Source organism: Stylophora pistillata, chromosome 11 (genome assembly GCF_964205215.1).
Source record: "Stylophora pistillata chromosome 11, jaStyPist1.2, whole genome shotgun sequence".
Taxonomy (NCBI): Eukaryota; Metazoa; Cnidaria; class Anthozoa; order Scleractinia; family Pocilloporidae; genus Stylophora; species Stylophora pistillata.
In genome coordinates, this window is record NC_142529.1 from 2,358,089 (window position 1) to 2,371,370 (window position 13,282).

Genomic DNA, 13,282 nt, shown 5'->3' on the forward strand with positions numbered 1-13,282 from the left:
TTAATATATTTGTTTCCTCTTTCTTTTCATAGAAAAGAGGGCATCACTTCCTTCATTCAGCCTGATTTACAGATACTAATGCAAGCTCCGCATTTTATCGATACCTTACCATATCCCTGGGAAACGTAAAAATTTACAAATGCAAATTTCGAAATCTTTTCGAAATATCCGCCGGAGCATCTTTCAATTTCAATGTTACGGAACATCTTACTGTGTTTACATCTAATACGCAAGAAAGTTTTCCATATGGTTGAAAATCCTATAACACCTGTTCATGACAGTGTGGTTTTTTCCAAGTCACATCATAATTAAAGTCCAATAAAGTTAAAACAGTTGGCACAGCATATAGAATCTTCAGTTGAGTTCTCCTTGAGCTTATCCGCCCGTCTGGTAAGTCTAATATACATGACCATGGGCTACCTCAAACCCTGGTTACTAAAAGGACAGCCCTACTAACCAGACAAAAAATTTTCTTTCTTCTTCCTTGATTACAAATATGAGATTTACACGCATTCTATGCAAATGGAAGTAAAATGCCGTACTTCTCGCATCTAGAGTAAATCATAAGGGTTCTTTTTCGCGTGGAGTTATTGATGTAGTAAACACGTTTAAACGTATTGATTGAACGACCTTTTCAAGGAGTCCATGACGCCAACTCACATCAAACTCAGTGACAAATATACAAGTAATTACTCTTGAGTCCGTTTAACACTCTCACACAAATATTACTTTGGCAATAAGCCTTCAAAATACGTGCATCTTTTGGGGAATTTCAGTACAGCCGATAAAAAAGGAAAAAAATAGATTTGCAATCACGATTCGATCGTCATATGACAGTCTGAAATCAAGACAACTCCCTTGCAGAAACCTTGACCCAAGTTCAACAATCTAGTGAGGATAGCGTGTTTTGTGAGTAATCATGTCAGTTGAAACACGTCTTGAGAAACTTTGATCTATACCGTAATCGACTGACCACAGATTTTTGGCGAAGGTGTTTCCACCGTTTTGGGTTCACTTATTGCACTCGACACACGTGATCACAAACGTTCTGACTGAAATAGCGTCCTCAAAACTGCCTCCCATGATTCACCAGAATTATTGAGGGAGGACATGCTGAAAATTCTTTAAGTAGTCTTCACCGTCATAAACACAATTCTGAGCGACATAAATTCTATATTTTTTTTATATTACAATGGAATAAAATTGTTTGAAAGGCAAAACAGAATGACCATCCATCGCTTGTGCAGTATGCTTCCTTCCCATCCCCTTCCACCTCTGTTACGTTGACAGAAGACTTTCCGTCTGACAGATGTTCATTTATCATCACCCTCCAGCAATCGAAGGGGAATCTTTTAAGAACTGCGTTGGGTAATATTTGTATCTCAAACGGCCAGGATGTCTTCTCGACGCTTGCTTAAGAATTGTCGGTATTTAAAGAAAATTAACAATATCAGTGGCGACAAGCGAAAGTGAAACGAACATCGAAAGTAACCGAGATAGTTTACAGCCACATCAACATAGCTTTCGTAAGTTGCTCTAAAGGAAGTTGTCAAGGGAAGAGACAAAGAAAGAACAAATCTAAGCGGTTTTCATAAGTGTAGATGTGAAAAGCGGAACGCTCCTGATTATACAACGATCCTAAAGTTAAGAGGTACTCCCCAACTCGCCCACCTCTTTGCAATTAACGAAACAAAGCTCTTATCTTTAAAGAGAAATATTTTATTTCTTAACAAGAAATGCTAACGTTATGGTCAATTTTCAGACCCAAAAAGTCTTCCTTTTCCACCGGTAACTAGTTATAAATATAATAAGATCAAATACCATTTAAAGTTTTTTTTAAGAGAGGAGAGTGAGTATTGAAACAACACTACGACAAGAATTGCAAAAGTACAGATATATATTCACATTTCTTAAAAGATATGATGCATTTAAAAAAGAAAATGCTAAAAGGTGCTTAACACATTTTGTCGTATGACTCGTGTAAAGAAATCTGTGCCTCGAGAGAAGAAACTCTTCTGAAACTCCATGAGTTTCTTAGAGCAGATAAGATCTTGAATCAGTTTTCGTAATTCAGTTTCTCCTTCGCTTGTTCATCGTCGCCTTTCCTTGTCCACTTTCTTATTAAAATCGTTCGTTCCTTTTGCCCCACCGCCTCCCCTTGCCTTGGCAACGTCAATATCTGATTGGGTAATTGTATGAAATACGTCATCTACATCATAAATGTCACGTGGAATATCTTGGTTGGCTTCCCGTCGAACCTCAAGAGCTTGTTTCGATTCCACGCGAGCTCGATACCGCTGAGCAGCTTGCTTGCGGACCATCCGACGATACTACATGTATGATAAATTGTGGGCAAGACTTAGAAAGTGTTATGATCCATGATAGAGAATGTGTGTAAAAGTGACTGTTATACAAGCTTACCTCGTTTGGTGATCGGTAATGTGGGTTTTCATACAATGTTGCTCCTCCAAAACTTCCCTCAAACACTCTTATAAGGTTTAATACAAATCGAGGACCTGAAATACAGATGCAACCACAATTAAATCAAAATGAAGCACGCCATAAACTAACTTCTATTAGTTTTATGTACAAATGACTAAATTAACCATTATCTCCCATGAGTGACCAAGAAAAGATTTTTCCTTACAATATTGATACAATATCAAGAAGACAAGTAATGATAATAAAGAAAAATATCAATTAGCGATTATTAGCTGCTCCAAAGCCAAATTCTCTGAAGTAACAGCATAAGAAATTTATGGCAGACAGAAAAGAGAATAACTAAAGAGATCTTGAGAGAGAAAAGATTGGTGAAAGAAAAAAACATACCAATTTCCAGCAGTGATCCATCTTCCTCGACTATCTTTGGAGAAAAAAAAAAACAGTTTGCAAAGGCTGGTGTTTTTCAAATGAAACTACAACATTGTTTGTTTTTCAGATTCCATACCCACAAGTATTTGAGTATTTTATTTACCTGGAAATTTCTAAACCAAATTCTGTTGTCTTCTACTGAGAGAGATAAAACATGATCTACAAATGGTTTGCTCTTGGGATGAAAACAAGGAGTACTAAAAATCTGCGAACAAAACAGACAGACAAGTAAGAAAAAGCACAAAAATACAGTGCTAATAATATATGTGAAAAAATTACGCACATCTGATTGGCTGAAAACAAGTACATTTTTCATGCAAAACGATTGCAAAGTTGTAAGACCGTCAAAATTTTGTTTGTCTTAACTTTGTCTGATGCTTCTATCTTTCTAACTATTAACAAGTATCCACACAATGTCTTGTGCAATTTGGTGCAAAGAAGCACATATAAATTTTTCAGACTACAAATTGCACTCACTCTACAGGCTCGTGCAATTTTGTTGTCATTGAAAAATTTGCTTGTGCTTATTAACACCAAATTGCACTTATAATCATAGTATTGCCTATACACAGAGTGTATAATGAGAAAGTCTGTTGTCCAGCCAAGTGGCTCACCCAGCCAGGTCCTATTCTAGAGTATCTATTTCCTGTAAACATGACCCGCCTAGATTAGCTTAGCTACCTGCGGGCATGTTACTGTTCTTTTATCCCAAAACATATTAAAATGTATGTAAAAAATGTAACAGAGTCTGCAACATGAACTGACTAAGAGTGTTGCTTCTCCTCCCTGGATGGGATACCCTAACATTGCACCCACCCTCTCCCCCAGAATTTTATCATGTTTCCCTGAATTTTTTTTTAAATTCCTTTTTTTTGTACCACATAATACAATAACAATGAAAGAATTGGTGTCCATTAGTGTTGTTAAGTACCACAAAAAGCTTTATACTTGAAGTATTGTAATGTAACTAGTAATATCATAAGTGACATAACATAGTTATACTATTAGTGAAGCAACATAATCAGTAATTAGTGGTATTGCAACTAACATATAGTAATTAGTAATATTGTAAGGTAACTCAATTAGAAGCATAGCTGTGAGTATTGTATCTTAGATTGTATTAGTGTTGTAGTGTCCACTTTGTGATCAATGTTTCTTTAAAAAAAAAAAAACATTTTGAAAAAAAAAATTAAGAAAAAAAATAACAAATTACTTCCAATGTTGTTACCTACCTGAATGAACATTTCCTTCAAAAGCGAGTGCTGAGGTGTTTTATCAAAATGCTGTCATGGAGTAAAACCAAAGAGTATATTACCATATCAGTAAGAACTGACTATACTCCAGGACACTGGCTCTATGCTGCATGTGTGTATACTTAGTACAATTGTATTTGTCAGCAGGGAATGATATAAAAGGATAAAAACAATGCAGAGAAGGTTTTAAGGGAAAATCAAAAATAAAGTGTGAAATCAGGTGCAACAATTCTGTTCTATCCATGAACCCGATGACACATTTCTTTGTTTATAATGTGGTTTTGGAAGTAGATTAAAATATATTGCTCCATGAGGTAAATGGCAATCCTGTTTTTAATAAATTTAAAACTACTCGACAAAAACTATGTATTGTTGATTTTTTCTCTAACCTGATCAAATGATAATATTGGTCTTGATCCTTTCAGTACATTTCCTGTTAATTTAAGTTCATCCATTGTGTGCACTAAAGAACCAAAGAAAAAAAAAGGTCAATTACATAACCATGCACATAAATTCTGTTATGATAGTCATTTTTAATTTTTACCACAATTTCCAGTAATGTCTCAATCTAATTGGCCAATTTGCCATTGTGGATACGAGTACAGACAACGCTGCTCATGTCAACGCGATACACAACATATCATACACTGGAAAAATTATTTTATTTTATGTCAATATTATTGTGGCAAATAACAAAAACCAACAGTGGCTTAACAGGGCCTGTACTCTAATTGACAACAACAGTTCTCATCATTGTGGTAAAAATTTGTTGCAAACTCACTTGGCTGTGCCTTGTGAGTCCACAAATATCCTTGTTGATAAGAGTACAGACCATGCTAAACCACTTTTGATTAATTTTAAAATAATATTATGATTTTCATTTGTTAAGTAGTCTTTATTGTTGAACCCTAAATACAGTTGACAATAACTCAGTTCAAAATGTCCTTAGTGGCCCCTGGCTGTACTTACCATTTTCAACTAAAAACTTGGCAGATGGTCCATGTGGTGTACAAGAAAACCTTTAATAATGACAGAAAAACACAGGCTCAGCTCAGGGGTGTCCAGTGTTTCTTATATATTACACACAAAAATAAATTTGAAGTATAAATGAAACAAAATGCAAAACCCACCACATATAAAGGTCTTGTCCTTTTCTCATCTCAAAAAAGACACATTTATTACAATTCTTCATTTCACAGACCTGAAAGTGAAAGTGTACAACATTTTAATAGTCTATATTCCGGTACTTTGTACCTAAACATAATATCTGCCAATAACTCATTCATTATAAACACAAGTCTAAAATGAAAACTTTATTACCAGTAATTAAATATACTCTACATATAAGTAAATTATCCTTTAAAAATGCTCAAGGATGAAAGAATACAGTAAATCCCCTATTAAACCCCCTCCCCCCTAATAAGCCCCCCTCTTTAGAAGAAGAACTTTATTAAGCCCCCCCACCCCTCCCCCTCAAAAAACAAAGTACTGCAATTTTAGTACCGGTATGTAATTTAAAATTGATTATGATGATTCATTGATTGATGTTATCATGTTGGCATCAATAGAATAGAGTATACGGAAATTACAGGCTGATAAACAAGGTCCATTGAGGGAGTTATATCATAAAATTGAGTTCTTTATTGTCAGGTGCTTGAGTTCCAGCTTCACGTGCTTAAGTTTTTCCACTTTTTGCTCTAAATTTTGGGCTAAATTAATAAACCCCCCCTCTAATAAGCCACTCCCCACCCCCCCCCCCCACAAAGTACCTGAAATGAATAAGCCCCCTGGGAGGCTTCTTAGAGGATTTAAGGTACTTCGAAAACTGTCTCCAAATATTTACTCAGTGGCTGCTGTAGTCTTTCTTTGCACAAAGTATTTTATTTGAACTGAGAACTTAATTACAGTATACCACAGTGTATACTAAGTACTAATAATTGTTGAGTGTGATGAAGATGAAAAGTAAGAGAAACATTGTTTACTAACCTCATTGACAATGAAAAGTTTGTCTTTGCAGTCAAGTTTAGTTTCTAGAAAAGATTGACATAGGGAGAAATGTTATAGGAACATTTTCATGTTCAGTTTAGTTTTAACTTCTACTGTAGCATTAATTTTGACTTTCAAGTTTAACATCTCTTTGGGATAGGAATGAGGCTGTTTATCCTCAACCAGCTTCTCAAGAGGCTGCCAGGGCAAGCAGAAGAAATTTTGAGTATATTAAAATTATAAAACAATGTTGACAGCAGTTTCATGAGATTGCCTAAAATCCTTCACTTTTTACTTTGTTAACCCTTTGACCCCTCAGTGACTAGCATCTAATTTCTCCTAACAATATCACTCCTGAATCAAACATAAAGGTCATGAGAATAAAGGAAATGATCATCCAGTTAAAGCAGCTCTTGATTGTTAAACAAATTCTCCTTGTCAACACCTTAAGGAATGTATAGAGAACAGTATGGAGAATATGCATACTGATGTCAGGGTGAAAAGGGTTAACTCAGAAACATGGCTTACATCTACATTATAACTGCTTGGATTATTGCCTATGATACATGTAGGAGTAAAGATGTATTTTGGAATGATTGGTTTAAGGTCAACATGCATGGACCAGTACCAAATATATTCATGCAAATAGATGTCTATGAGAATTGATCATAAAGTCATTAACATCATAATCATTTACCGGATTTTGAATGGGGCAACAATGTCTGTATATCCAGCATAATTTTTATTTATTTATTTATTACAATCTACGGATTAAAAAACCAAAGGATGAACTGCAAGGGATCTCATACCCCATATAAAAACAGATCACCAAAAAATATATAAATAATATAGCTACTTAAGAATCACCGAAAAATTTCGTAACTCTAGACTTAAAAATATTTACATTATCACAAACACAAATGTATAACGGTAGCTGATTCCACTGGTAAGTAATTCTATGTAAAAAAACTATACTTAAAGACATTAGTTCTAGCATATTTCTTCTTTAAAGTTAAAAAATCCTTAGCTCTAAGTGAGTAGCGGTCAGTTTCCGAGTAGAAATCTATAATTTGACTGACGTTAATATCAATGTTGCCATTAAGTACTTTATATAAGAAAGTTACATCAGTCAGTGACCGTCTCTTCTCCAGTGACATGAGGTTTGACTTCTTTAAGCGAATGTCAAAGGAATCATCACTTTTCAGGATAAGTTTAGTCGCTCTTCTCTGTACTCCTTCCAACTTATCAATATTTCTCTTTCTATATGGGTACCACACCACTAAACAATATTCCAAATTTGAACGGACCAATGATCAGTAAAGAGTACGCAAGGTCTTGGGGTCATCCATACCTTTACAAGTTCTCTTAATCAGACCGAGCATTCTGTTAGCCTTAGATACTACGTAATCTATATGAGGGTTCCACGATAAGTGATGATTTGTAATAATCCCTAAGTCTTTAAACTCTTTAACCTCTGCCAGCTAAGAGTTTTCCAGAAAAAAACTTGAAGTGAGTGGTTGAAACTGCTTAGTAATTTTCATAATTTTGCATTTCTTGACATTGAAGTTCATGAAATTTGAAACACTCCACTAATGCAGACTATCCAGGTCCTGTTGAAACGGTTTAAGATCACCAGCTGTGTCAATAGCCCTTATCACATTTACGCCCACTGTACGAGAGCTGAGCAGACTTTGATGTTTCGAAATGAGGCTATCGGGTAACACAGGTAAATCTTTCAAGTAAAATCGAAGCAAACCGCTACGTTTGTAGGCATTTTTATTCATTTTCTTAAGGATACAGCGTGTTCTCCTCATGGTTAGACATTGTATTGCGTACGGGTGCAACAGTCTATTCAGTGAATCGGTAACTGACGAGATCCACAAGATTAGGATCGAAACCACGGTCTTGCCCAACAAGTTCAACTATCAAACTAGAGCCAAACAAAACGCACATAAAAAACCTCTCAAATAAAGAACTTACAAACGACCAGATTAATTTACTGGCAAAAGGGCTCAAATTCATTCCAACACCGCTATAAAAAACAAAAACAGATCAGACAACAACTATTGTGTGACTTTGATCAGTTTGCAAGGAGAATGCATCCAATTTACATATTCTGAGGGGAGGACAAAAAAACCTATCCCTGCCACGTCAAATCTACATGGATACCACCAATACAAAAATCAGTAGCCCTTGAAAGCTATTTCGAAGAGGTTAAAAGTGACCTTTCAGAAATAGAAATTACAAAGCGAAAGATAATTTGCTTCTGGCCAAACGCAAGGGGCTGAGGGCCTTGAAACGTGACTCTGAGTTAAACCTTAAAAAGGCCGACAAAGGAAAAACAACCGTAGTCATGAACAAACGCAAGGAGAACAAACGCAACGAAATTTTGCCATTCCTTTCCAAAATGACTGCCATTCTTTCAATCTTCCTTTCGTGATGCCAGGACTAAGAATTTTAACCTTTTCCTCGGCAGAAAAATGCGCAGATTCCAGAGTTATATGGTCAGACATGGAGTGTTTCTGGTGTTTCTCGAGAAATGTTGACCCGATAGCCTCATCCTGAAACTGTAACTCCGCGGACCCTTTGCATTGCAGACACAAATGCGATAAGGACCAATGACTCTAGAACATTTGCAATCATCAGCATAAAGGGCAATAGTACTGCCAGGAAGTACTACCTCGGGAAGGTCACTAATAAATATCATAAAAAATAGAGGCCCTAATATAGATCCCTGAGGAACTCCAGATGAGACATCGGACTAGTTAGAGGATTTACCATCCAGCACTACTCTCTGTCGACGATTGCTTAAATAGCTTTCACACCATTTCAATAATGAGCCATTGATTCCGAAGTTGCACAGCTTTTGCAACAAAACTGCATGGTTCACTTTGTCGAAGGCTTTAGAAAAGTCCAAAAAGACAACATCACCTTGTCTGCCTTTATCAAGGGTAGTAGCCCATTGATGATGGGTTAAAATCAGCTGAGTCTCACAGGATGACTTCCTATAATGAAACCATGTTGCCACTCAGTTAAAAATGGTGAGACATGCATGATCATAAATAGCAGAATGAACAATACGTTCTAAGCACTCGGCCAGGATTGGCAGTAACGAGATAGATCTGTAGTTGGTAATGAGCTCCTTGCTATCTCCCTTGTGTATTGGGGTAATATTAGCTGATTTCCATAAAGTGGGCGTTTTCCTAGTTCTCAGAGATAAGTTAAACAAATGGGCAAGTGGAGCAGAAAGCTCTTTTGTACAAGTGTGTAAAATACAGGCTGGTAGGTTGTCCACACCAGGTGCCTTGTTTATGTTGATCTTACTCAGAATTCCTTCAAGCTCTGGAGCTGTTGTTGTAACTTCAAATAACAAGTTCGGATTAACAACATCTGTGGCCAACAGTTTAACATCAGTACAGGGTGAGACGAAAATGAAAAGATAAGGTTGCCCTTTGGGCAAGCTGTTACTTGAGATTACTAGCCCGAAGGTCTGAGGAGCTAGCCCGAAATTAAATTGTCTATAAAGAATAATTAGATTTATTTAATTATGCAAAATACAAGTAATGATGCCAAGCATATAAAGAAATAAACTAATTCTTCGTATATTTTGATTCTTGAATGTGATTTTCGTTTTCAAGTGCACCTTAACCCAAAAATTTTTTTTCGCTTAATTAACGAAATAAGCTTATTTTTTGGAGTATTTCTGTGCAAAAAATTTTTTATTTGCTTAAATCTTTAATTTTCTGTGCCCAGTCAAAATACGGAAAATCGGCCGCCACCTTGCCCCACGACCGAGTTTAAAGAGGAATGGCTCTAGCGGGTAATGTGATGTCAAATCGAGAACACGAAAGTCTGCATTTCACGCATTTTTACTTGTTTGGGAAGGTTCTTGTCGATATTGTCCGAAATATGCCGACTAGGTGTGTTGTATGAGGAATGTATGAAGCGCAATACTCTCTTGCAAATTTCGCACGTTGCTACCTCCTTCTACAACACACTTAGTCGGCATATTTTCGGACAATATCGACTACAACCTTCCCAAACAAGTGAAAATGTGTGAAATGCAGACTTTCGTGTTCTCGATTTGACGTCACATTACCCACTAGAGCCATTCCTTTTTAAACTCGGTCGTGGGGCAAGATGGCGAGCGATTTTCCGTATTTTGACTGGGCGCAGAAAATTGAAGATTTGAGCAAATAAAAGACTTTTCCACAGAAATACTCCAAAAAATACGCTTATTTCGTTAAGCAAAAAAAAAATTGGGGGGTTTAGGAGCACTTTAACTTCAACCTCACATTAAACAATGTAACAGAAACGACCAGTTTTTACACCTGACCACCAGAAGTTGTAGTTACAACTTACATCAAAATTTTGTGGACAAGAATTCCAAATACAGTCACGTGATCTCATCTTGTGATTGCAAATGACTGCTTCAGAGTAAAATTTCATTCAAACATGGAGTAAATTCTCTTCAAAGCTCGTCAAGCTGACAAACTCTTCCAGACCTGGCGCCGTTAGCATCCGATAAAAAATAAAAACAAACACGCAACTTGATAACGGCGCCAGGTCTGCTAGCTTTTCTCCAAGCGAGTTTTTTCTTGTTTTTGAATTTTACTCGAAGAGGGCCTTTTTTGTTTTAGTAATGAATTGGCAGCCTTAAACTAGAAACAAGAATCCGGATTTGGATTTTCCCAACGAAACGCACCTAAAATTCTGAGAAAATCCACTGAACTGTGACTTGCCTGGAATTTAATTAGACTGATTGTCTCACACTGCACGCTGTCAGTCAGCAAATATTGTCATTTCAAAAAAAATATTTCGGCCGCTTATGTAAACAGAAAAAGTCGTGATGTTATTTACGGACGCAACTAAAATGCGGCGCAAGACGTTGTCATGCTACGATAATTTGGCCTCATAACGTTGTCCTTTTCCCTCAGGAGCTTTCTGCTATACAATTTTTGGTATAAAAGCTCAATTTATCATCATCAGAACAGAGGAACCAATGGTGGTGCTTGCCCGTCGGGCAAGCACCGATAAGAAAATCGATAAGAAAACCAACATGGCTGCTTGGACCACATGAGTTGACAAAAGCGAGATCAATGTTTGAGGCCTCGTCGTACGTGAATCTCGCTTTATCATTTCAATGAAAACTGGCACTTACTATGGATGAGCATTTCTTAACATCATAAAAAGTGGAATTTTGAAAAAAAGCTAAAAAAAAAAGCAAAAGGAGAGATCGATGCCTTGTAGATGCCTTGCTCTACAAAAATTTACAAAACATGTAACAAGAATGTCCTATACTTTCAAATAAACTACAATTCACAATGAGTATTAACTAGTTAACCAATAGATTCTATGTTGCTGTGCATCTGCTGAGAAATCAAAGTGTGATAAGAACAAATAAGAAGCACATAAGGAGCAGCCGAGTGTGTCAGTGATGTTCTTACCATATTTTGACATCTTCTGTGACCTATCAGTGAAAAGACTCACTGCAATATGGAATCTGTATGTGTTTTACATAGTCACTATCAATACGAAAGAAGCAAAAAAAATGTTGATGGTAACGTCATCTTTGGGTCTGCTCTCCAATGTGTTATACGTAAGAGCCCATCGAAATGCGCACGCAATTCAGATCATTATATTACTTCTACGTATCTGAAATTAAGTAAAATACATGCCAAGCAAGTTTTACGGAAAGTCAACAAATTGCATGATGCTTTAGCAAAGGCCTTAACATAATTTTAATCAAGTCCATACATTCAGTACAACGAAAGGAATACCACGCCACTCGTATAAGTCATATAACATAAATAGTTAATGCAAAGCATGACATTATTCATCTTCTGTGGTAAAAACTCACTACCTTTGCGTCTTCGATCTCACCTGTGTGCTATTCCACGTGAACAGAACACCAACACGCGTTGTTTGTTTGTCCATTTTCCCAGTTAATAAATGACCAAAAAATTGATTTGTTAATACAGAAACACAGAATAACAGATAGGGTCTAACCTTTTTCGTTTTCTTTTTCTTCGGCTGAACGCCATTAGAACTATTAGAAGTGTTCAATTCTTTGATTGACCTTTTTCTTCGCCATTTTGAATTTAGCGAGTTTAGCTTAGTAACCGAGCTTTTGCGAAAGCTGCTGATCTAGCACTGCGGACCTGTAAATGTATTGAGGGGGTAAGTTTCTAAAGAAACTATGGTGCTATGTCGGTGGGGGTAACAAGGTATAGGTAATTTGGTAATATCAACTAAGTTGAAATTGTAATTGTAATTGAAATTATAACTTACTGTTGATATTACCAAATAACCCTGTAAATGTATTGTTGTCTTTCGAAATGACTTCGAGCGACTTGACCGTAACCCCCGGTGGAAAGGGTAACACTTTTTAAAACAGGTAAATATTTCTGGTATCGAACCAATCTTCCGAAAACAACGCCCTCCGAGACTAGGCTGTATATTCAGTGCTGTAGATAGCAGGTGTAATTCTTAACCGCAAGGTAAGGACCTATGAAACTTTTTGCATGATCTTGGCTCGTACACACATCGTGCTGTACGTTTTGTCAATCGCGGGCTTTTTAGTCAGTATATTATGTTTAAAACATCAAAAATTAACTCTACTTCGTTGAAAAATGCCAGATCTTGCAATTCAGAGCATATTTAAGCAGTTCATAATGTTAACCTCCGATACCATGGTAGTTAATGGTGGCTGGTCATCCAGGGGAGCATGGGAGAGCTGCAATGTAACTTGTGGGGGTGGATTACAAGGACGATTGTGCAGTTGGTTTACGGTCAAGTCCCTCGAAAATCGGCAAGCCCGAGGTCATGACGCCCGAGACCAGTATATTTGAGTCTTTGTTTAACTTCATATTTGCATAGGAGTGGGGCATTGGAGCCTATTAGAAACCGCAAAACCGTAGAAAAAAATCATCGAAACCGAAAAACGAAACAAAAATCGATCAAAACCGAGAACTGCATGCAAAACTGTCAAAACCGATACATTTTCACATCCCAGTTATTAAAACCTGATCGATCCGATACAGTGGTGACAAGAGGAGCATACAGAGTAAACTACACTTATTTCATTACCGTATTTACCGTGGATGCCATGGACTTGACATTCGTATCTCCTAGTAAATAGGCTTAATCAGTCAGCTGCTCTCTCGAGGTCC

At 36.7% G+C, this 13,282-nt stretch overlaps 1 protein-coding gene across 5 annotated transcripts; it reads right to left on the bottom strand.

Annotated features, from left to right (window-relative positions):
- Positions 1-1,698: 1,698 nt before the first annotated feature.
- Positions 1,699-12,238, bottom strand: LOC148719655 (ribosome biogenesis protein BRX1 homolog). 5 transcript variants are annotated; one of them, XM_088739582.1, is made up of 11 exons: positions 12,120-12,229; positions 9,042-9,115; positions 6,111-6,154; positions 5,255-5,325; positions 5,094-5,143; positions 4,514-4,587; positions 4,104-4,154; positions 2,975-3,076; positions 2,830-2,863; positions 2,422-2,516; positions 1,699-2,330 (listed from the first exon to the last, which is right to left on the bottom strand). In XM_088739582.1, exons 1-11 carry the CDS (start codon positions 12,152-12,154, stop codon positions 2,091-2,093), a joined length of 870 nt encoding a protein of 289 aa, XP_088595708.1. In that variant the 5' UTR covers positions 12,155-12,229; the 3' UTR covers positions 1,699-2,090. The 5 variants fall into 5 exon arrangements, with proteins under 5 accessions (XP_088595708.1, XP_088595709.1, XP_088595710.1 ...); XM_088739583.1 differs by lacking the exons at positions 6,111-6,154; positions 9,042-9,115 and adding an exon at positions 11,994-12,051 and having other exon boundaries at positions 12,119-12,238; XM_088739584.1 differs by lacking the exon at positions 2,975-3,076 and having other exon boundaries at positions 12,120-12,231.
- Between the last annotated feature and the right edge of the window lie 1,044 nt (positions 12,239-13,282).